This window comes from Chrysemys picta, chromosome 5 (assembly GCF_011386835.1).
Source record: "Chrysemys picta bellii isolate R12L10 chromosome 5, ASM1138683v2, whole genome shotgun sequence".
NCBI lineage: Eukaryota > Metazoa > Chordata > Testudines > Emydidae > Chrysemys > Chrysemys picta.
Window position 1 is genome coordinate 108,675,186 of NC_088795.1, and position 25,200 is coordinate 108,700,385.

The 25,200-nt window shown below is 44.2% G+C and overlaps 2 protein-coding genes across 8 annotated transcripts in view; one reads left to right on the forward strand and one right to left on the reverse strand.

Moving 5' to 3' along the window:
• Nucleotides 1–6,270, forward strand: part of CCDC149 (coiled-coil domain containing 149) — a 60,365-nt gene extending 54,095 nt beyond the window's left edge. For all 6 annotated transcript variants that reach the window (XM_008166242.4, XM_024103523.3, XM_024103524.3 and 3 more), the window contains 2 exons: nt 2,455–2,571; nt 5,184–6,270. In XM_008166242.4, the coding sequence (XP_008164464.2) occupies nt 2,455–2,571; nt 5,184–5,881 (815 nt within the window). In that variant the 3' untranslated portion in view covers nt 5,882–6,270. The remainder of the gene's footprint in view (nt 1–2,454; nt 2,572–5,183) is intronic.
• Nucleotides 6,271–10,411: 4,141 nt separating this feature from the next.
• On the reverse strand, nt 10,412–12,036 carry SOD3 (superoxide dismutase 3). Of its 2 annotated transcripts, none has more exons than XM_024103527.3 (2): nt 11,839–12,036; nt 10,412–11,357 (listed from the first exon to the last, which is right to left on the reverse strand). In XM_024103527.3, the coding sequence occupies exon 2, from the start codon at nt 11,339–11,341 to the stop codon at nt 10,604–10,606; it is 738 nt and encodes a 245-aa protein (XP_023959295.2). In that variant the 5' UTR covers nt 11,342–11,357; nt 11,839–12,036; the 3' UTR covers nt 10,412–10,603. The 2 variants fall into 2 exon arrangements, with proteins under 2 accessions (XP_023959295.2, XP_005303507.2); XM_005303450.4 differs by having other exon boundaries at nt 10,412–11,374; nt 11,839–11,994.
• Nucleotides 12,037–25,200: the final 13,164 nt, after the last annotated feature.

Genomic DNA, 25,200 nt, shown 5'->3' on the forward strand with positions numbered 1-25,200 from the left:
AGTATTCAAACCTCCCACTTACAAGGATGTGAATCACTGTTATGATGTATGAATAAGGCTACAAGTCTGTCACGGAAGTCATGGCTTCCTGGGCCAGCAGCCGCAGTTTAGATGTGTGGGAGGGGGCTCAGGGCTAGGGGCAAGGGTTTGGAGGATGCGGGGGCGGGGTGCGATTACCTGGGGTGGGGCTCCCCTGCAGCTCCTAGGCGATAGAGGAGTGCGGGGAGGGGAGGTGGTCTGCATGCTGCCCACTGCTGGCACCCACGGGCCCCGCCCCTGCAGCTCCCATTGGCTGTGGTTCCTGGACAATGGGACCTGCGGCATCCGGCGCTTGTGGCGGGAGCAGCAGAGGAGCTCCTGCCTGGGCCCCTGTCTCCGCTGCCTAGGAGCTGCAGGGACACGGAGCCGGGTAGGAAACCTCCACCAGACTCTCCCCTCCCCCAGTACAAGCGGGGTCCTGGATCACCTCCCCCAGCACCCGCGGCGCCCCTGGGGCGTGCACACCCCAGAGCAACCCCACCCAAGTTTTACTTAGGGCAGGTATTTTTAGTAAAAGTCATGGACCGGTCATGGGCCTGTGAATTTTTGTTTACGGCCCGTGACCGGTCCATGACTTTTACACAAAATACCTGTGTCTAAAAGGTAGCCTTATATATTAAGAAGACTCTTTAGGCAGGTCAGACAGTATTGCTTAGATGATGATGATGATCTGACTACTTTGTGGAACCAGTTGGCTTCAAAGGGGATGGCGAAAGTTATAAAAGTGAATGTGTTTACTGGGTAACAGCTGGTTAGAAGTCAGACTGCTTTGGTGTTTGTACTGGAAGCCACAAGCATCCTAGCTTAGGCTTTACTTTTCTGAATCTGACATGCCGTGCAAGGTGCTCAGAATAAACAACTCCGCTGGCTCCCATTCTGTCTAGGAAGAGACATTTCTGTTTTTTTAAATATCTCCACAGACTTGCTCCATCCTGTGTCATAAACCTTTCATGTCATTACTCCCAACCACCTCTGTTAATCTAGCCCTGCCCATCTCTCCATACAGTCTTACCACTGTTGTAGAGAGAAGCCTTTCCCCCTTCAGTTTGTGCCATTTGGAACAGCCCTTAGGTTTGTTCTGCCTCATCAGCTGCCCACCTTCAATTTTCAGCTGAAAACTTGTCCCTTTTCCTTTTACATTATAGTTTTTCTCACTCGGCTATCTAACTCCATAATTTTATTATTTGCTATAGAAGACGCAAGAGTTCAAATGCAAATTGTTTAAGTTGGAATTCTGATCTTGATCCGGTCAAAACTTCTCCAGCATTATTATTTTATGTGTATTACTGTAACACACAGACCCCAGCAAGGTCAGATCTCCGTTGTGTTAGACACTGAACAGACGTGGAAGCATGGTTACAGCCAAATTTTTCAAAAGTGACTAGAGATTTTGGAATCCTAACTTGACATCTGAAGTAAGGGACCTGACTTAAAGGGAGGGTCCTCAAAACTTCCGGAATAGCAGACTCCTTAAGGTGTTTACAGACTCGACACCCAAAAATTGAGGACCTCAAAATCACTAGTCCCTCTTTAAAACCCTAGCTTTTGACACTGATGTAAGACAACATGCAGAGTATACTCAAACAAATTTGGTTATACAAACGTGTCATCTTATTTGTTTAATGAAGACAGGCGGAGCAGTAGCAATAGTCTGAGCAGAACATCTGTCGAGACCTTATTTATTAGCTGGGAGTGTTCTGTAGGCCTCACAGAAACTTGCAAAATTATATCCATAGTGGAACTGGGAAATTAAACCCTTTTGGTCTGACATGGAACCAGACCCCGTAGACATGGTTTTTGGTCCATGGATTAAAATCCCCTAGCCCTCCTTTTTCTTGCAATATTACTGTTTGTGTTTACTGCCTATCTCATAATTTATACTAATACTATAAGCCTTTGAGGATACAATTTATATAAAAAAAAGGGTACAAAATTGCATTTGTAATATTGAGGGTACAGCAATGAAAGCTGAATGTAGAGGGTAAAAGGACAGAGTGAAATGTTTGTTGGCATGGTGTGCTCCTTGAGTCTAGATGTAAATGATCTCTGCATTAGTGTAACGCTTTAATCTAAAAATAATACTTTCTGCATCACTTCTAATATGATCTGATTATAGCAGAATACAGCAGCAGCTGGTCGTCTTTCAGCAAATTAGAGAACTGCCCTTTAACCAGTAGTGTTGGTAGAAATGAGTGTCTGCTTTTTGTATTTGGATAGTGCACTTCAGCTGCAGTACATTGGTACTTTGTTCTGCAGAAAAAATCATTTTTAGAGCTACTTAACATATCACTCTACTTCTTTTTGTAAGGGCAGAAACTAGTTAAACTGCAAGATGTTTTTAAACAAAAGCAAACTCTTTGGTGATCACTCATTACAATCATCTACTGAATCTTTCCAATGCTTTCTTCGTTTCAGGTGGAAAAGATACCATAACATTCAGTGACCCAACCCTGCCTGTTCTACAGAGGTCAAGATCGCCATTGCTAACATTTGCTGACAAGCCACAACAGAATCAAGCACAGAGGCATGAAGGTAAGCATGTAGGACAGAGATGAGTCAACACTACACGTCTTATCAAATACAGTAAAAGTAAAAGCCAAGGTTTCATGCCAGTATAGCAGAAGGTAAAGATTCTGTGATCACAAAGATTAAGTAAATCAATCACAACCAAAGTGGGGGATCATCACAGTTTGAACAGGCATGGAGGGACTGATAAATGACTGTATAGTGACTTGCACAGTGCTAGAGGTCAGGTTTTAGCAGCTCAAAGGAATTTTGCAACATAGCTGTATGCCATAGGAAAGCAACACATTGTACCTGTGTAAAGCTGGCTCCCTCCTGTTCTCCTCCCCTCCCCCCTTTACAGTGCATGGTAGGAAAGCAGACTATGGAACAAGCTTAGCACTCTCCTGCATTAGACCTGATCTACAGATGAAAGGCTTCCTGATTGTGCCTGGCAAATTGAAATAAACCCCTGCTGTTGAGCAATTGATTCTTCTTTTATATTCATGCATGCATTTTGTTAAAATCCTTTCCCAATCACAGGTTTCAGAGTAGCAGCCGTGTTAGTCTGTATCCGCAAAAAGAAGAACAGGAGTACTTGTGGCACCTTGGATTTGTTAGTCTCTGAGGTGCCACAAGTACTCCTGTTCTTCTTTTTTCCCAATCACAGGCTCTAAGATCTTTCCTTAAAAGTCCAGCTCAGCTCTGTTTTATACAAAGAGCAGGCTAATATTTTAATGAAAACATGACTTTTCTTTAGTTTTTCTTGGTGGACAGGGAATAGATTTTGAGACTTGCCTATCAGCATTTGGATAAGCTATTTAATGGCTATAAAATTTTTGGCATGCCCAGATCTTATTCAGTCAGCCATGAAGCATTGTAAATGCTTTGATGTTAATTCCTCAAATTAAATAGATCATGGCTTCATTTTGACTTTATTATCCATGTTATCAGATGATTGACAGCAATTGATCACTTTTAGTCTTGATCAGCTGATTTTTACTGTGCTAAAAATAGAAAATTAAATCATATTACCACTCCTTCATTGAATATATATGTAACTTACAAATATTAATTATCATTTTAAATAATCATTGGTTCTAATTAAATCTTTACTCTCTGAAAGTGTTTAGTTGATACCGTTATATTGACTTTGCCTTGTTATTTGTCATTGTGTGCAGGGCTGGTAGAGCTGCCTAGTATTAAGGTTGCGCAACACTTCCCATTATAAGACCCTGCATTCACTTGCATGTAACCTTGCTGAACTCCAGCCATTTGGGTTGAAATTTTCCATGTCTCAGACGGAATTGTTTTTTAGGGTTTTTGTTTTTGTTTTTGTTTTTGTTTTTGTTAAATTTCAGCCAAAACAGTTTAGCTGTTCCTGAGAACAAAGATCACCACTCCTCTATTGCAAGCAAACACTTGCAAAACACATCCCCCTCTAGTAGTCCACAGTGAGGATGACAATCTACCACTGAAAAAAGAACAGGAGCACTTGTGGCACCTTAGAGACTAACAAATGTATTAGAGCATAAGCTTTCGTGGACTACAGCCCACTTCTTCGGATGCATATAGTAGTCCACGAAAGCTTATGCTCTAATACATTTGTTAGTCTCTAAGGTGCCACAAGTGCTCCTGTTCTTCTTTTTGCGGATACAGACTAACACGGCTGCTACTCTGAAACCAATCTACCACTGCTGTCAGTTACTCTGTTAGCTCAAGTAACAGAGGCCTCTGTGGTGCAACCTAGTTTGGCCCCCTTGTGCAGATGCACTATGATGCTGTCTTTAATTGCATAATCCGTTCTTTCTGAATTGTTTTTGTATAGTTATATTCAGTGTTTGGATTTTGTTGTAATGATACACTTAAAATGTTAAAAAAAAATTCTGCCCCTGCCTTGTCTTAGGCTCAAGTATCAGAGGGGTAGCCGTGTTAGTCTGAATCTGTAAAAAGCAACAGAGGGTCCTGTGGCACCTTTGAGACTAACAGAAGTACTGGGAGCATAAGCTTTCGTGGGTAAGAACCTCACTTCTTCAGATGCAAGACTTGCATTTGAAGAAGTGAGGTTCTTACCCACGAAAGCTTATGCTCCCAGTACTTCTGTTAGTCTCAAAGGTGCCACAGGACCCTCTGTTGCTTGTCTTAGGCTGCTATCAAAGCATGTTATTCAGATAAAATGTTGTAGGGTTAATTATATAACTTCATTATTGGAGAAAGGCTTATGGAAAGAGAAATGGATCTTAACGCCTAAAAGTGGCATTGTCTTGGCCTATTACTGATCTCTTGTGGCCGGAACTTCTACAACCCTGGGCCTTACGCAGAAAAAGATCTTCCTTGAAAGTTTTGTCCTAGGCTCCATCAGCTATAATGTCCTTCTTTATCACAGCTGTCAGAGTTATGTAAGAGAGGCTATCTCTGAAATAACTAGACCCTATCCAGTAAGTTCTGATTGGTTCTGTTCTTTGAAGTGAGTCCAGAATGGGATAGTTTAATTTGTGCTCTGATCAATCTTTTACCATGGTGGTGGGGCACTGGTATTTCGCTAGCTAGATCATCTTCTGCATGGCTTTCTTGGTCAATGCCCCATGCATATAAATTTATATAACGTACACTAGTATGACGCTGTCCCATTTCTCTCTTAGCAAAACAGAATGGAAAACCAGATGAAATTTATGCTGTTTCAACAGAGTTGACAGTTCCAGAGGAAGCTGCTACGGTCTACGACAATTCCCAAGCAAACATAAATAACAGTAACCAAACTAAGCCTTTTCATCCCTCATTACCCAAGTTTCCTTCTGAGGAGGAAGAAATAAACAGTCTTGGAAGTAAAATAATTAAATTGACAGAAGAACAGGCAGCTGCAGAACTGGAAGGGAGCAGAACAGAAAGTCTACCGGAGGGCCGGAGTACAATGGACCAATCAGAACTTAGCAGCTCATCCAAGGAAGAGTCCCCCTTATCCAGCCCTGACCCATTTGACCCTGTGGAGCCATCAAATTCCAAGAATGAGCATGCAGCTGAAAATTGGGTCCTGAAAGACCGTGAGGAAATCTCAGAGAATGAATGTGAAAATGTAAGTAAGAGAGAGGGTGGAAATGGCAACACACTGGACGCTGAAGACACAGAAGGATGTGGAGAACTAACTGTTTCAACCTCTGACTTAAGCAACATCTCCAGTAATCCCCCTGAACCTGAGTGTGACAAATCATCTGATCCTTCTGAATGCTCCGAATATTTGGATAACAGCATGGCTTGTGGTATGAAATCCAAGATCTCAAGCTTCTCCCTTTCATCCTCTTACAGTGGAAGCTGTACTGCCATGAGTACGGATAGTCACTGAATTAATCTGCCATAGAATTGGGTTTTTTACATGGGTCTGTCAGCATTTGTCCATTAAAAAGATGTTTTTCTATTAACATTGACTGTGCTTAACCAAAATAATGTAAATATATAAAATGGATAGAACTTGAAAATGATGGGGGCCAGGGTTAATGATGGCTCTGGTGTTTACAGTGATTGAAGTTTCTAGAGAGACTGACATAATTGAGAAAAAATGGGGCCAGGAGACTCACCATTATCCTTTATCATGTCAAGTCCTAGCTGGGTCTCCATAGCATGTATGCTCTTGTCCAATGCACAATGCTTACTGGTGTGTATTTTAGGAGTTTCAAATGGCTATTGTCAGCAGATGAAAATTTGAAATGATAAACTAAAAGAATGTAAAGGTAACAGGCTTTTGTTTATTTTTCCAAACTTGTGTTCTCTCTGTGCATACTTGCTGTGAGTGCATATTTAGAATAGCAGCATTTGATTCCTACTGAAAAGCAAAATGGTTTTGAAAAGTAGCCCCTGCACATGCAGTTTCCATCTCTTAAACCTTCATATCTCCTCTACATTCCTCTCAAGTTTTCCTTCCTCCACTCGCCCCAAGGAAACGCAGGGGACTTAGGTCACAAAGTATTAAGGCCCCATTCCAGCTGAAGCTCTTAAAGCTGCTCTAGTACAGGGATATTTCCTCGGGGAAGTAAAAAATCATCCTGGGGGCGTAGCAGAGCTGCCTGGGGGGGGGGAGAGAGAACTTTTGTGTATATAGGCCAGTTTCCTATTGTGTGCTGCTAGTGCCAAGTCATGGGACTATGTTCCTACCCCTTGGGCTGGAGTCACCTGTGTGGCCCCTGGTGGGAGACTAAGTGGATCTAGGCCTATCTCCACTTTTATTAGGTATAAAACAAAAATGTGACTCTGGAGTGCAGATAACTCTTCCTTTCCTCCCCCAGCTCACCAGTCTTTTGGATAGTGGTGGGGTTATTCTTTGGGCCCCAGTCGCCCTTTTAAAATTCTTCCCACGCTGATATGTAGTCAGCAAGAAAAACCTTCTGGTGTTAGAGTGGGGGGCGTGCAGAGCAAGTCCCCAGCTCTCTAGTGATGGAGTTGTGCCACTCTGCCCCCCGGGAAGGCAGCGGCAAGGGAATATTTAATGTTGGAGTTCACAGCTGTTAGAGCTGGGGAGGCACTTCCTCTCCTCTTTTTAGAATAGGGAACAGTCTCTGCAGCTGTGGAGCTTCTGTGGGCTAGCAGCCGTGGAGGCAATTTTTCTGCTGGCTTGGGACCTAATTGTCTGTAAATGTTCATTTCTCACTCCTAGAACTTGAAACCAATCAGAGAGAATTAAACCAAATTTAATAAACTACTAATAAAAAGGAGAATCCCTCCCAGATTGAGCCTTTGTTTGACAAATATCTGCCAGCTGCAGATTTTTACAGCCCACTTGTCAGCTACTGAAAAACAGGGTTTGTATTAGCAGCACTGACAAACTTGTCTCTATATGGATCTGAACTAGCAGGTGCTGCCATAATCAAAGGTGTTTTGATTCCATTAACAGTTTGTGCTTGGCAGAAGAAAGAATATATGTAATGGATACATCTGAATATAATGAATGATGGGAGGCTGAAAAATGTGACCTGCCTCTTGTTTTTGTGCATTCCCCTAAGAGGGGCATGCATGTAACCCTTTCTCTGCTGTCTGCTCTTTCGTTGCTGTGTGCAGGCAATAAAGGAATACTTGTATCACTCCTCTAAAATGCTTCCTTTCTACTTAAAGGGACTGTGGCATTGCATCACACTGGTATCAATAACATCCCCCTTTGAACCAGTTTGTTCCAAATTCAGATGCCTTGGGGGCATGCTACACTGAAAAGTTTAAGCTTTCTTCCCTGGCCCCAGATATATTTATGTTCCTCAAAACCCAAAGACCAAGAGGGACTGTTGCTATTAATGGAAAAATAATGGATTACATTATTGACTCAGTTATTTATGACAGCACTGGCAAGCATGAAGAAAAATAGACATGCACTGAAATAATTGAAGAGATTTTTACAGGGTTTTGTAATATTTAAAATATTACCCTCCATGTAATGTTTATTCCAAGGTGTGTGTTCCTTTCCATCTTTCATCACAGCCTGAGGCGTTCCAAAGCTAAATGCTAGTGAAGTTCTGAATAAAAATGCAGCCAGAATTGAGGCTGGCTTTGATTTTTTTTTTTTTTTTTAAATCCCTAAATGTCAGTGTTTGTATATACAGCTTAACTCTGAAATGTTGAAGGTATGTGTGTGCTTGATTCTCCTCTCCCCTACATTGGCATAGAGGCCTGAGGCAAAGCTCATTGAAGTCAATGGGAGGCTTTTTCTTGTCTACTATTATAGGCTTTGGATCAGTCATTAAATTAGCAGTACCCCACTGAAATCATTATGGTAATGGTGTAAAGTCAGAGCAGACTCAGGCTGACAAGTATCTTTAGCACATAAAACTGTCTTGTTTCTGTCCTGATATGGCTGGCAGGCTGCTCTTTGAAAAACCTCCTGTAAATTAGATCCTTCTATGGATTAATCTCTCCCCATTCCTCCCCACCTAAATTCCTCTTCTGTATCCTTGCAACCACTTGCTGGCACAGACTCTGGCTAGGAGGCTCCCTGCAGACCTCACTTCAGTACCACATCATTGCCCTGTCTACAGGGAGTCCAGTGCAATGCAGTTTGTGCCCTTTTCCACACAGGGGACTCTGCATCCTCCCAGCTGTGCTCTTAGCCTTCATCCTTGGGACTTGAGCCTTTACAGGCTGAGACATGAAGCTTCAATACTGCACCAAACCACTCTTAAAGTAAGATTTGTTTGCTGCAATAAAATTACAATTGACTCTGAATGTTAGGGGGGGTTATTTTCCTTTTACTGGTGCTGCTGTTACACTAGTATAACTGTTGTCTTTACTGAAATTACTTCTGATTTACACCAGCTGGGAGAAGAATCAGGCCTTCTCTGTTGAGACCTACATGCGCTCTCTGTAGGACTTTAAACCATGCTCTGACAGGCATACCCAACCATAAACTTTATCACTAATGTGGGAGGGCAGGAGACAGAGTGGCAGCTTCAAATGCAACATTTCAAAAACTGATTTTTAAGAATGCTGTTTCATAATCAGACCAGATGACTTCCCTTATTCTATACCATTTTGAAAGACAATGAACTTGTACTGGAGCCCAGCAGCAAATACATGTCTTAACTGGGAGAAATGGAAAAAAGAAGACACAAGACCCTTAAAATTAAACCTATTTCAGAAAGTGTTCACCGAATCTTTAAAACGTAAGTTTGTGAAAATGACAGATTAAGAGTCATCTTTTAAAGCACTGCTTCCTTTCTAAGTGAGACTATTTTTATGCATAGGGTAACTTGTATAATAAAGAAATTAGAATTTCTTTAATCCACATGAGCTCAGGAATGTATTTTAGAACCTTAACTGAGATTAATTTTTAAAAGATTGGGATTTTTTTTACCAGTTGCTGTTTTATAGTTTTATTTAAAGAAAGATATAGCTTTTATTTATTTGCAAGCTTTTCCTTTGTTGCAATCTACAGACACCATGCAACATGACAACTATATATAAATATATATATATTTTGGCTCCTGGAATAAAGACAAATTTCCAGATTTGTTGTCTTATCTTCTCCCTTATTAATATGGGAGGGACGTTAATTATACCTTAGTGTTTTATCAGTGGGTCATATATTAAATTGTGGTCATACATTACTTTTTATAAAACAAGGAATGTAAAGATTTTATTCAATAACTTTCTTCAGTTTGTATAAAACAATCTAAATTGAAAGTCTTTTCTACTGTCACTTATTCCTTGCAATCTGAACAGACTAATTTGCTATATTTGTGTGGGTATGGAAGATCACACTATGTACACTTGCCTTCAAAATACATTAATTTAAAAAATATCTACAGTATCTATATTGTGTGAACAGCATTACACAATTTTACCTGATGTGTTATCTAGTAGTAAGCTCCCCAAAATTTCCAGGCTACTTACTATTTAAAAAAAAAAAAAAGCCAGAACAGTTCTTGTAAATCTACTTTCAAATGTAAACAATGTGACTCGGTTACGGCGTATGGATAACTCAAACCAGTTAAGCTTATACATGTTGGAGAATAAAACCTCCAAATATAAGTAGAATAGTATAATGGATCAGAAGTTAAAAATAGAAATAATGTCTATACTCTCCCTGAATCTGAGGAGAAGGCTATTATCTAGCTCTAGCAGGCTACCACACAAAGCTGTTGAAGTTATAGAAACCTTTATACTTTTCAGATATGTAGAAAAACACTGCAGAGCATCTTAGCCAAAAGCAGTTTTTCATTAATTTGTCTTTTTCTTTGTACCTAAGCTTGTGATCGTTTAAGAGATCCATTAGAATGGGCAAGCTTTTTCTAGATTTCATAAACTAAATATTTTGCTGGTCTTACCAAGTTGCACTAAACTTTTGAGCTGAATAAATGGGAGTTTTAAGTTTAAAAAAAAAAACAACATTGCAAAGTTGAGTTGATGCTGTTTTTTTATTAATCTGCTTACGGCAGGGAAAAACATCTATAGAGCAATATGCGTTTCTTAGAGAGCCGCAAGACAGAGACTCAATGGAAACAGGAAACCTTTCCCATGTGTCTTAGTGATCAATTACATGGACTATATCTATTCTGTGCTGCCTAGGCAATAGATGGCATGTTGGTCTTTAGTTAGGCCTGGTTGTTTTGTGCTCATTTGTGATCCTCTTCTTCCTCTTCTCTGTAATGTCAGGAAACTTTTGCTCCCATAAGTTCTTGTTGCATGTCCCAATGACACAGCAAGCTAGACGTCTGCCAGCATTTCCATTCTCCAAACTGGCTTTATTGTTACCCTTGCCCATATCATCTTCCTGCTCATGGATCACAATGGATCTCCCCATGATGGAGTAGGGGCCAAACAGAGTGGCGAGCAGATTTGGCTTGTATTTTCTAATTTTGCCTTCTTTAGAGTAGAAGTTGCCAAAATCCCCTGGATGGCGAGGGTGGTTCACGTTGAAAGGGTTATAGTGCCCGCCAGTAGAGTCACAGCTGTTGCTGAGGTCTCCGAGCTTATGGATGTGAATAGCTCTGCCAGACTGATTGCTGCCTGATGGAAACCCATTCAAGTCAAAGAGAGCCTCTAGTTTTCCATTTGGGTAGGACTGTCTGAACAAGACTTGGCCTGTCACCTGTGGCTTGTCAGCATCTAGATTGGAGCTGGGCTTCACTTCACAAGTGGCATAACCGATCCGGTTAGTCGTCTCATTGATGAACTGTGGGTAGAGTAAATTCTGCCACAGGTCATTCACTTTTTTCTGTATGTCTTGAAGTGGGCTGTCTCCATTGGAATCAGCCTCACCTTCTCCCCTCACAACACCAGATGCAGAGAGGCCCAGGTTGATGACCAGGTAAAGGAACAGAAACATGTTTGCAATTCCCAACCTGCAAAATACAAAAGGCTACAAAGAGGCAAGGGAAAAAGTTCCATGATTTTTTTTTTTTTTTAAATTCTATCTGGAAGGCAGAGTAACCCATTATGGCGAAAGGAACAGGCACATCATTAGCTTTTAATATTACCAAGCAAAACAGCTGAACCGTGTGGTCACGACACACTCAGCTTATTTCTAAATCTCTCTACAATGAATAATCTGACTAACCTAGAATACTCTCTTCATATGCAGTTTTTAAACATACATAAACTACCACCTATGACTGCAAAAATATCAGCAATCTAGAGTGCAGAGCAGATGTGCAATATCTTCCTTCTTGAAGAAATCAAATCTAAACTTTATTCAATTTTTGAATTAGTATTGAGAATTTTTTCTCTAAATCAAACCCCACAAGGAAAATCTGCCAGGAGACTTCTAATGGGCTACATGTTTGCAGCCAACTGATTATTAAAAACAATTCCAATGTTGCCTACCTTTTCAAAGATTTTCCAAAAGCTCTTCACCGTGGGTTGCAGTCTCTGTTTTTGCAAATGAGTAGTGATCAGCCCAAATTCCAGACCTCTCTGCAGTTGAGGCTTATGAGAGCTGCGTGTTTATGTAAAAGTTGGGTAACACTAGTTCATGGGAGTGGCCAATAGAACTCTGGGAAGAGAGGAGGAAAAAGTTTAACTAGTAACTTTTTAGAAAGGGTAAACAGTTTGTCTCCTTTTCCAGAGTCCCTACAGCAAACTGGCTCTAAGACCTCCCTGACTTTTTGAAAATTGGTTACCAAGCTTTTAAGTTAATCTTCCCTTTCATGATTTCATATGTGTATTTAAAGCATATGAGTGATGGGGGAGAAGGAGAATTTTATTAGGGTCCAGTCATCTTTGTTTAGACAGTTCTTCCACTTAAATCTATCATTTGTCACAGATTTTGCTAGATGCTGCATTTTATTTTATTAGAAATAGTGTTAGCAGCTGCTTTAATATCAGGACACTATTTACATGAACACATATGGAGCTGCTGGGATTACAGAATCTGAAAGGCACAATTGGAGCTTAAAGCAGTGTTCTCAACCAGGGGCCCTGAGGGGTAGGGGGAGGGAATGAGCACAGGTTGCCGGGGTTCTGCCAAAATAAACCAGAGAGCAGGGCCAGTGTTAGACTTGCTTGGGGCCCAGGGCAGAAAGCTGAAGCCTGAGCCCCACCACGTGGGGCTGAAGCCTGAGCAATTTAGCTTTGTGTGGCCTCCTGTCGTGTGTGGCCCTGAGCAATTGCCTTGCTTTTATTTATTTATTTTATAAATGGAGATATCCCATCTCCTAGAACTGGAAGGGACCTTGAAAGGTCATCGAGTCCAGCCCCTTGCCTTCACTAGCAGGGCCAAGTACTGATTTTGCCCCAGATCCCCAAGTGGCCCCCTCAAGGATTGAGCTCACAACCCTGGGTTTAGCAGGCCAATGCTCAAACCACTGAGCTATCCCTCCCCTCAAGACCCCTGGGTCTTGAGAACTTGCTTGCTCCCCCCTAATGCCGGCCCTGGCTCTTAATCTACTGCATATGCAGAAAAACAGTTGTGGCACAGTTGGGGGTTTTATAGTGTGGGGATGGGGGCTCAAAGAAAGGGGGTGCATGTGGCACTGGCAGCTTCTGGAATGTTAGCACTGTTAGTTAATTCTCATGGAACATTCTCTAGATGCAGCTTACAGTCAGATCTGCGTACTGGAAAACTGATTTTTGTCCGGGGAGGGAGATTGGGGGGGAATGGTCCATCAGTTAGGGCTAGGAGATCTGGGTTCAACTCTTTGCTCTGCTGCAGTCTCCCTGCATGATGATGGGCAAGTCATTTCATTTCCCTGTGCCTTCGTTTCCCATCTGTAAATTGGGTGAAAATAAAACTTCTCTGCCTCACAGGAGTGGTGTGAGGATAAATACATTAAAGGTTATGAGGTATGTGGGTAATACAGGGATGGGAGCTACACAGTGGCCTTAAGTAGAAGCTATGATTGGTTTATAATCTTAGGTAGGCACAGTACAAGCTCAGGACTGAGAGAGGAATGCCTGAGTTTTGATCCTAGTTCTCACATTTCCTCTTCAATAGCCTTGTCCAAGTCACTTAATCCAACAGTTTCCTATCTGTAACATGTAATTAATATGTAACTACAGCACAGTGATGGAGTGAAACTAACTAAGATAATTTCTAAGATGTTTTGAAGAGATGAAGTGCTCCAGTGAAAAGTCGAGTTGTTTAAGACAAAAAAAGCCAAAAGGTTGAGGGAAGTCAGTTGTAAAGTTGTAAAATGGGCAATTTCAACTTCTTAGCTATATAAACAGGCTTCAGAGTTACTGATTATCCCATTGCAATGGGGTGCGCCACTCACCGCTTGTCTGGCACCTCCTCCTGGTCACTGTGGGGTGTCAACCTCAAGAGCTAATCCCCATTCTGTGGTCGCATGCTATCACACTGTCTCTCTCGAGTCTGCAGCGCCTCTCTCGTCCCAGAGACCAGTGTCCTTTTCATGACTCAGCCCTCTGGCTAGGTCACTCAGCATTTCTCCTCTTCTAGGGTACAGTCCTCCAAATTCTCTCACTCCCACAGTGACCCAGGCAGTCTTCCCGTTCACTGTCCCTCTGGTCTAGGCCATGCCCTTGGTGGCTGGTAGGGGAACCCGGGCCTGCCCTCAACTTCAGGGACCCTACACCCAGCAGTTCTGGGCTTTCCTCTCCCAGCCCTCATTGCTCCTTCCCTGGACAGCTTCCTACCTCTCCTGGTTCCCCTCCTCTATCAGGGTGTACCCGCTCCAAACCCTCCTCCCTCTTCCCAAGGATGGTATGTTTACACTGGAAACATAAGTCGACTTGTATTAGGTCAGTTTACAGCCACCACACTAATTACTGTGGTAGTGCATGTCCACTCTACCCTCTTTTCGGTGGTGCGCATCCTCAAAGGGGCAGTGTGGGGAGCAAACATCTGTGTCTCAGCTCCCTGCCGGGAGCCTGGCTGCACCACAGGCTCCAGGGCTCTCAGCGGGCTATCCCCCGTTCTCTCCCTGGCTCCCAGCAGGGAGTGGGGTCCGGCTACCCGGGTGTGGGGGGGCAGCTAGGCTCTAGTTGCCTGACTTTCGTGAAATTGATAAGTCATCCAACAGACATGTAAGAAACAGTGTCTACGCAGATAATGCATCACTCTAACTATACCGACATAAGTCTTGCACCTCTTGTGGAGGTGGAGTTATTATGTCGGTGTAGAAGGGCACTTACATTGGCGGGAGGAAGGCTGTAGTATAGACACTGACATAATTGGGTAGACTTAAGCTGCCTTACTAATCATGTAGTGTAGACCAGCCCAGAGTGACTGCCCTTTCCCAGCAGCAGCCAATGCCACTGTCTGTTGCCAGCTTTCTGGCTTTATAGGCCCTCCCTGTTCCTGCACTATTAAACCTGCTTGTAATTAATTCCCTGTTTCCCGGGCTCTTCCTCCAGGTGCAGCCTTGGCATTAATAGGCCTACCTGGCCATCCAATCTTGTGTGCGGTGGACATCTAATTGCACTTGTCAAGATAGGGTTTGAAGAAAGTATTTCTCAGCATCAGAAAGAATTTGCTTTTGGGGGCAGCTTGCTCTAGAACACACAGGCTGCAGAGGCTGTTCTTTGGCGTGCATACTCAGGAATGCACATGAGTTGGTTGAGCTGCTAATTAATGGTGATGATAATTAAGTTTGACGTCCTTGCAGAGGGAGTCAGAGCCCAACCCTTAGTGTTCTGGCACTTTACTTGAGATGACTAAGGGTATGTCTACACTACGAAATTAGGTTGAATTTATAGAAGCCGGTTTTACTGAAATCGGTTTTATACAGTTGATTGTGTGTGTCGCCACATAAAATGCTCTAAGTGCATTAAGTCGGCGGACCGCATCCACAGTACCAAGGCTAGGGTCAACTTCCGGTGTGTTGCACTGTGGGTAGCTATCCCACAGTTCCCGCAGTCTCCCCCGCCCATTGGAATTCTGGGTTGAGATCCCAATGCCTGATGATGCAAAAACAGTGTCACGGGCAGGGCTGGCTCCAGGCACCAGCCGACCAAGCATGTGCTTGGGGCAGGGCAGTGCTCGATTTTTTTTTTATTTTTATTTTTATTTCTTTGGATTTGGCAGTGTGGCGCTCGGAGGGGGGGCGGGGCTTTGGGTGGCACGGTGCTCAGAGGGGGGACGGGGCTTCAGGTGGCGCTCAGAGGGTGGGACGGGGCTTCGAGTGGCGCGGCGCTTGGCGGGGAGGCGGGGCTTCAGGTGGCGCGGCGCTCGGAGGGAGAGGGCGGGGCTTCGGGCGGCGCTCGGGGGGGTTTCGGGCGGCGTGGTGCTCGGAGGGGGGGCGGGGGCTTTGGGCGGCGTGGTGCTCGGAGGGGGGGTCTGGCGTGGTGTGGCGCTCGGAGTTGGGGTGGGGGCTTCGGGCTGCACAGCGCTTGGAGGGGGCGGGGCTTTGGGTTGCATGGTGCTGGGTGGGCGGGGATTTCAGCGGCGCTCATGGGGGTGGATATGGTAGGGCGGCGCGCCTCTTTTTTGCCTGAGGCGGCAAAAAAGTTAGAGCCGGCCCTGGTCGCGGGGGGTTCTGGGTACATGTCGTCAGGCCCCTCCCCTTCCCATTCCCCCTCCGTCAGAGCAACGGCAGACAATCGATTTCTGCCTTTTTACCTGGGTTACCTGTGCAGACAACATACCATGGTAAGCATGGAGCCCACTCAGCTCAGCTCACCGTCACCATATGTCATCTGGGTGCCAGCAGACGTGGTACTGCATTGCTACACAGCAACAGCTAATTGCCTTTTGGCAGTATACGGTGCAGTCTGACTGGTAGCCATCATCGGCTCTCTGGATGCTGGCAGACGAGGGGCTGCATTGCTACACAGCAGCAGTTCCTTGCCTTTTGGCAGTAGATGGTGTATTACAACTGGTATCCATTGTCGTCGTCGTCGTCGTACTCCTCAGTGAGTTCAGTCAGAGGCACCTGGGCAGACATGTTTTGTCTCCTGGAGACTCAGTCCTGCCGGCAGTCCTATTGAACGGTCTTGACGATGATGGCTAGCAGTCGTAATACAGCATTTTCTGCCAAGCACCCAGAAGATGCTGATGGCTATCAGTCATGCTGCACCATCTGCTGCCAGCTTAAGATGTAAAAAATAGATGGACCAGATTTGTTCTGTATTCATTTGCTTCCTCCTCCCTCCGTGAAATCAACGGCCTGCTAAACCCAGGGTTTTGAGTTCAATCTTTGGGGGGGGCCATTCTGTGTGACAGTTGTTTGTGTTTCTCCCTGATGCACAGCCACCTTTGTTGATTTGAATTCCCTGTAAGCCATGTCGTTACTCGCCCCTCTCTCCCTCCCTCCCTCCCTCCGTCAGACAATAGTTTCACGCCTTTTTTCAGCCCAGACGCCTTAGCACTGGGATCATGGAGCCTTCTCAGACCGCGGCAATTATGAGCACTATGAACACCACGCGCATTGTCCTGGGGTATATGCAGAGCCAGAACATGCCAAAGCAAAACCAGGCGAGGAGGCGATTGCAGCGCGGTGACGAGAGTGATGAGGAAATTGACATGGACGTAGACCTCTCACAAAGTACAGGCCCCAGCAATGTGCAAATCGTGGTGTAACTGGGGCAGGTTCATGCCGTGGAACACCGATTCTGGGCCCGGGAAACAAGCACAGACTGGTGGGACCGCATCGTGTTGCAGGTGTGGGACAATTCCCAGTGGCTGCGAAACTTTTGCATGCGTAAGGGCACTTCCATGGAACTTTGTGACTTGCTTTCCCCTGCCCTGAAACGCCAGGATACCAGGATGAGAGCAGCCCTCACAGTTGAGAAGTGAGTGGCGATAGCCCTGTGGAAGCTTGCAACGCCAGACAGCTATCAGTCAGTCGGGAATCAATTTGGAGTGGGCAAATCAACTGTGGGAGCTGCTGTGATCCAAGTAGCCAATGCAATCAAAGACCTGCTGATATCAAGGGTAGTGACTCTGGGAAATGTGCAGGTCATAGTGGATGGCTTTGCTGCAATGGGATTCCCAAACTGTGGTGGGGCGATAGGGACATGGGTTCTATCTATCTTGTCACCGGAGCACCAAGCCACCGAGTACATAAACCGCAAGGGGTTTAATGCTGCTGCAAGCCCTGGTGGATCACAAGGGACGTTTCACTAACATCAACGTGGGATGGCCGGGAAAGGTACATGATGCTCGCATCTTCAGGAACTCTGGTCTGTTTTGAAAGCTGGAGGAAGGGACTTTCTTCCCGGACCAGAAAATAACCGTTGGGGATGTTGAAATGCCTATTGTTATCCTTGGGGACCCAGCCTACCCCTTAATGCCATGGCTCATGAAGCCGTACACAGGCAGCCTGGACAGTAGTCAGGACCTGTTTAACTATAGGTTTAGCAAGTGCTGAATGGTGATAGAATGTGCATTTGGATGTTTAAAAGTGCATTGGCGCAGTTTACTGACTCGGCTAGACCTCAGCAAAGCCAATATTCCAATTGTTATTGCTGCTTGCTGTGCGCTCCACAATATCTGTGAGAGTAAGGGGGAGACATTTATGGCGGGGTGGGAGGTTGAGGCAAATCGCCTGGCCGCTGATTACGTGCAGCCAGACACTGGGTGGTTAGAAGAGTACAGCAGGGCGCGGTGCGCATCAGAGAAGCTTTCAAACCAGTTTTGTGACTGGCCAGGCTACGGTGTGAAACTTCTGTTTGTTTCTCCTTGATGAACCCTTCCCCCCCCCCCCCCACAGTTCACTCTACTTCCCTGTAAACTAACTCCCCTCCCCTCCCCCCTTCGAGCACCACTTGCAGAGGCAATAAAGTCATTGTTACTTCACATTCATGCATTCTTTATTAATTCATCACACAACTAGGGGGATAACTGCCAAGGTAGCCCAGGAGGGGTGGGGGAGGAGGGAAGGAAAAGGACACACTGCAGTTTAAAACTTTAACTCTTATTGAAGGCCAGCCTTCTGATGCTTGGGCAATCATCTGGGGTGGACTGACTGGGTGGCCGGAAGCACCCCCACCGTGTTCTTGGGCGTCTGGGTGAGAAGGCTATGGAACTTGGGGAGGAGGGCTGTTGATTACACAGGGGCTGTAGCGGCGGTCTCTGCTCCTGCTGCCTTTCCTGCAGCTCAACCATACGCTGGAGCATTTCAGTTTGATGCTCCAGCAGCCGGAGCATCGACTCTTGCCTTCTGTCAGCAAGCTGACGGCACCTATCCTCTTCAGCCCACCACTTGCTCTCTTCAGCCCGCGATTCAGCCCGCCACCTCTCCTCTCATTCATATTGTGCTTTTTTGCACTCTGACATTGACTGCCTCCATGCATTCTGCTGTGCTCTGTCAGCGTGGGAGGACATCTGGAGCTCCGAGAACATATCATCCCGAGTCCGCCGTTTTCTCCTTCTAATCTTCACTAGCCTCTGTGAAGGAGAAACATTTGCAGCTGGTGAAGGAGAAGGGAGAGATGGTTAAAAAAGACACAGTTTAGAGAACAATGGGTACACTCTTTCACGTTAAATTTTGCTGTTCACATTCCACAGTACATGTGCTTTCGTTACAAGGTCGCATTTTTCCTCTTATATTGAGGGCCTGCCGGTTTGCTGTGAGAGATCACTCACGCAGTGCCAGGCAACAGAATTCGGCTTGCAGGCAGCCATGGTAAGCCACAGTCTTTTGGCTTTTTTTCCCTTCATAACATGTGGGAATGGTTTCAAACAGCAGCGCCCTCATTTCCCATACCAAGCACCCGTTGGGTTGGCCATTTAAAATGGGTTTGCAATGTAAAAGGAGGGGCTGTGGTTTCTGGGTTAACATGCAGCACAAACCCAACTACCTACCCCACACACACACCCAATTCTCTGGGATGATCACTTCACCCCTCCCCCCCCATCGCGTAGCTAACAGCAGGGAACATTTCTGTTCAGCCGAGCAGGAACGAGCACCTTTGAATGTCCCCTTAATAAAATCACCCCATTTCAACCAGGTGACCGTGAATGATATCACTCTCCAGAAGTGGGCTGTAGTCCACGAAAGCTTATGCTCTAATAAATTTGTTAGTCTCTAAGGTGCCACATGTACTCCTGTTCTTCTTTTTGCGGATACAGACTAACATGGCTGCTACTCTGAAACTCTCCTGAGGATAACAAAGAGAGATAAGGAATGGGTGTTGTCTGCATGCCAGCAAACACCGGGACCATACGCTGCCATGTTTTTGTTATGCAATGATTCCAGACTACGTGCTACTGGCCTGGCGTGGGGATAAGGCAGCCCTCCCCAGAAACCTTTTGCAAAGGCTTTGGGAGTACATGAAGGAGAGCTTTCTGGAGATGTCCCTGGAGGATTTCCGCTCCATCCCCATACACATTAACAGACTTTTCCAGTAGCTGTACTGGCTGCGATTGCCAGGGCAAATTAATCATTAACACACTTGCTTTTAAACCATGTGTAATATTTACAAAGGTACACTCACCAGAGGTCCCTTGTGTGCCCTCAGGGTCTGGGAGCACGCCTTGGGTGAGTTTGGGGGTTACTGGTTCCAGGTCCAGGGTGATAAACATATCCTGGCTGTTGGGGAAACCGGTTTCTCCGCTTCCTTGCTGTGAGCTATCTTCATTGTCATCTTCATCATCTTCCTCTTACCCCGAACCTGCTTCCCTATTGTGTGATTCTTCATTGATGGAGTCAAAGCACATGGTTGGGGTAGTAGTGGCTGCACCCCCTAGCATGGCATGCAGCTCCGCGTAGAAGCGGCATGTTTGTGGCTCTGCCCCGGACCTTCCGTTTGCCTCTCTGGCTTTGTGGTGGGCTTGCCTTAGCTCCTTAATTTTCACGCGGCACTGCTGTGCGTCCCTGTTATGGCCTCTGTCCTTCATGGCCTTTGAGACTTTTTCTAATATTTTGCCATTTCGTTTACTGCTACGGAGTTCAGCTAGCACTGATTCATCTCCCCATATGGCGAGCAGATCCCGTACCTCCCGTTCGGTCCATGCTGGAGCTCTTTTGCGATCCTGGGACTCCATCATGGTTACCTGATGAGCTGTGCGTGGTCACCTGTGCTCTCCACGCTGGGCAAACAGGAAATGAAATTCAAAAGTTCGCGGGGCTTTTCCTGTCTACCTGGTCAGTGCATTTGAGTTGAGAGTGCTGTCCAGAGCGGTCACAATGAAGCACTGTGGGATAGCTCCCGGAGGCCAATAACATCGAATTCCATCCACACTACCCCAAATCCGACCTGCAAAGGCTGATTTCAGTGCTAATCCCCTCGTCGGAGGTGGAGTAAAGAAACCGGTTTAAAGGGCCCTTTAAGTTGAAAAAAAAGGGCTTTGACGTGTAGACGTGTCCAGGCTTAATTCGATTTAACGCTGCTAAATTCAACCTAAACTCATAGTGTAGACCAGGCCTAAGTTATAAATCATTTTAAGGTGAACATTAAGAAATTAGGGTCAGATCCTTAGCTGCTGTAAATCAGCATGGCTCCGTTGACTTCAGTGTTGCTACGTGGACTTCTACCAGCTAAGGATCTGGCAGTAAAAGGAAACTCAAAGAGCTAATAGCATGAGGAAGAAGTTTTCTTGATGTACCTTACAAATGGGAAGCATGCAGAGGCCAGCAGGGCATAAAGGGGGCAATCAAAGAGACTTAGTTTCACTGCACTCTAAATGATGTATTTCTAGTGTTCTTCGCTTCAGAGAATAAAGTAGAAATGCCTACCCCGGGCTACCTCAGATATATTTTTAAAAAGAGAGGGGGGAGGGGGACAGAGACTGAAGAACACAAGATATTAAATTGCCAGAAGTTACTCAGACGAGCTTGCTCACCTGGTGGCTATGATATATTCTTTATTAAATAGAGGGGCTGAAGTAATATAACTTGTTAATGACCTTTAGTTAGATTAGTCAATAAGGCATGGGAGGGAATACCAGAAGGACCTAACATTGCAATGCTCAGGTGTAGCAATTCCCATGATCCTTGCCATTTAAAAAAACAAACAAACAAAAAACAAGAACCTAACTCTTACTTGGGCAAAGCCTGATTCAGTGAAGAGACCCTTGAAGTCAATGTAGGATTTAGCCTGAGTAAGAAATGCTGAGTGGTGCCCTGAGAGTAAACTCCACTGGTTGTGATAGTGTGTAAATGGCATTGGATGATTTATTTATTTTGCTTTTTTAAAATGTCTCCAGATGTGGCCACGGTGCTATTGAGCTAGCATTAGCAGATAGCACCAGGTCTGCTTCTGCTGACAGCTTTATTCTGTTTCTGGCTGAGAATGGAGCAGTTGTGAGAGCAAGTGATTGAGCTTTGATCCAGCTATGGTAGAGACAATAATAGTTGTGTGAGGAAAGCAAACTGAAGATCTTTTGAAGCTTAATCTGGCCCTTTGGTCTGAGGGCATGTATCTGCCTTTTATTGCTTATGTTCCCAATTTGGGAATCTGTTAGATTCAAAGTTACTGTTGGATAGTTAGTAGCATTGAATCAACTAGTTGTATACAGTGGTGTTGTGTATAAATATGTCAAGTAAGGTATTTTATGAAAGCATACAATGTTCTAAACCTGATGGTCCTTAGGCGATCTGTATACAGCTATGGGTAGGAATGGATGCATGTAGGACATTGTCATTGTAACCAGGGGTGCCACAACAGCATCACCTCACAGCAGTGCAGGGAAGCAATCAGGCAGGCCAGGAAGGGCACCTCCAATGGTGGATCATTAAAGTTAAGGGAAAGACATTGAAACTGAAAAGAAAAACCCCAGTCTTAGAAAACTAAGGAAGGAGGGAGTTTCCCCCGCTCTGTGTAACCATGAATTACCACAGTCAGAGGGAGAGAGGGGAAAAAAACAGCACACCCTGTTAGATGGAAGTGTTTGAAGTGATGAAACTTTCCAGCATCTAAGCCAGGTGCTGTCTGTGGACACTGGATCCCCTCATGCTGGAAAATTGTTCAGTGCTACAAGTAACTTGTATTAAAGAAGGGAAGTTTAGCTAATATAGAAATGTAAAGCCTGAGGTTGCGTCTTTATGGCTATTTTCTGTGTCATTTGCATGTTTGTTTTTCTTACTATTTCATCTTTGAATCTGTGATATTTTTTTTTATGTTTAAAAAAACCCACTTTGTTTATTTTTACCCTAAGTAGGTTTCTATTGCGCAGTCTGGGTGGAGTGTGTGACCCCAAAGGGACTGATAACCGGGGGTGATGAACCAGAAGCGAACAATCCATGTGTCTGGTAATTAAGAACTTGGTGGTGGATTTAGGGAGACTTGCGACCATAAGGGCTGTTCGGGTCACTCTGCACACAATAACTAGGCAGGTGGAAGCCAGGGTGAGAAATTTATGCTTGTGGGCTGGCTACTGGTGTCAGAGCTCTGAGCCATAGCAGCATAGCATTAAGGCACCCAAAGTTACAAGAAGGCAGTGTCAGAACCCCTTCCTGGTCTGGGTCATCCCCAAAAGGTCACAGTGGGGTATTCTGCAATCTTTTTGCAACAAGGAGGTTAGTTGGCTGTTGCTGATGTATAGTGGAGTTTGCTGATGGTTTTGTCTTTGTTACAATTTGTGCTTATAAAAGAAATATTAAGGGGCACTGAGAGCCTGGGGTAGCCATCTTTTTAAACTTTTTAATAAATAAATATAACTGGAAGGAAGCTGTGCACATTTCCAGCTTCCTGGGGAATGCTGCACAGTGAGAACTGAAATTAAATAACTACAGGAAAAAATACTGCTCTGCAAGGAAACTAATTTCTGCTAAAACAGGGGAGAGGATCACATGACTTCCAAGCTGGTTTTACTGATCAGCATCTGACTTGGCTGGCAGGCCAGCCAGCCAGTTCAAAACATTCTTGAAATTCCTGCACTTTAAGAGCTTAGGATAAAATCACTTTGTGAGTGGGAAGAGGGGAAGGAGAGGCCTTCAATAAGTTTGTTTGGAAACAATCCATCTAAAAATTAGAACCATATCTGTCAGTAGAATTTAATTTTGTGTGTGTGTGTACAATATAGGGAATGAACCCAATTACTAGGAAAATTATTATATATAATTATTTAGTGTTTGGATCAATTCACTATTATCTAATGATATCTTTATGACCTCTGGTAAATCATGTATGCATGGAATTAAACTGGAGGATGTAGATACTGATTTTTTTTCTAATGGGGAGGGAAAGTAAAGAATATATATAAGCCTTGAAGTTCATCTAGTAGTGGACAGCTGTAATGGAAGGATCTCAGCAATATTGTCAATGGGTCCAAACCCAAGAGCCACTGGAAATTTGGGCCAGAGTTCAGTAATATGAGCAGTAACCAGGCAACAAATATTTAAAAGATAAATCAGTCAGAATTGATTCAGTATCCAAACAAACATTGAGTGCATTGCAAAACACAAATGCCTTTTCCCATGAGTTATGTCACATAGCTAAGAGAATAGGACTTTTGACTTCTGTTACAGGCATTTACCCTTTCAAACGGGCACAGTTAGACAAAGAAGATACTTGGAATTTAATATCGATTTTACCTAACCAACCTGATATTCACTTCCTGTTTGATCTAGAGTTATTTCTCTCTCCCCTACAATAGTGTACAGAGTAGATGAGATATTAGTTTTAGCTTCTCTCTGTGAATTGCATTACCCTTCTTTGTTCTTAGCTGGCATTAAGTTCATTTGCTCATCTCTTTACCCTGCTTAAATGGGATGTATTCCTAAGGAATTCAGGGGGAGCGCTCACCATACTACTGAACAGCCAGGTCTCGGACATAGCTGTCCTCTGCTAGGAGTAGCCCCTGCACTTGTGTGTAGGTCTAACTATTCACATAGTCACTACACAAGCATGTTGATTCATTGGTGGCTGTGAACAGATTGTGATGCTTCTGAGCACCTCTCTAACTAATTCAAAGTGTTCTCTTACTCTCCTCACATTCCTAGTCATTCTGCTTCTTTTGAAGTTTGCTACATTCCTTCAATACACAGTGTGCTGATTAGAGACTCTCTCTGATTCCATGCACAAAAATTAATACGGAAACAAGCTCCTGAGGCATGGAGTACCTGCATGCAATACAAAAGCATGATTTTATTGCTGTTTGCCTCATCTTCCCTTTTTTCTCTCCCCACTCGGATGGTTGGTTGTTTTACCATTTATGAGTTTATCAGTAGTGCCCAAATGTCCCAATCAGTTTTGACATAAAATAACAATCCCAACCCCAAAGAGCTCATCTTAAAAGTGCTTATGCTCATTTAAGCCTTGATCATGTCTCTCCCTTTGTCTAGAAAGCATTATGAAAATTGATAGTGTATACATAGTCCATCTTGATTTAAGCTTAATCTTCATAGATTTAAAAAAAAACACACACAGAAGGGACCATTGTGATCATCTTGTCTGATCTGCTGTGTAACTCCGGCCATAGAAACTTCCTCGTATTAATTTCTTCTTCAAGTCCAATAGGTGTGGTTAAACAAGAGCATGTCTCTTAGAAAAGCATCCAATTCTGATTTTAAAATGTCCAGGGATGAAGAGTCCATCATAACCCTTGGTAAACTGTTCAAATGATTGATTACCCTCACCAAAAAAAAAAAAAAAAGTGCCTTTGTGCCTTATTTCTAATATTAATGTGTCTAGCTTTAGCTTCCAGCCATTGGAGCATGTTATACCTTTGTTTGCTAGGTTGAAAAGCCCTCTATTGCAAATTTTTGTTCCCCAGGTAGATACTTATAGACTGATAATCAAAGAGAAGGTTAAAGTTTGACAAAAAGATTGAGCTCCTTGAGTCCACCACTACTAGACATGTTTTCTAATCCTTTACTCATTTGCGTGGCTCTTCTCTGAACC

Coding starts and splice junctions, on each gene's coding strand:
- SOD3 (XM_024103527.3), bottom strand. CDS start 11,341: ATGTTTCTGTTCCTTTACCTGGTCATCAACCTGGGCCTCTCTGCATCT.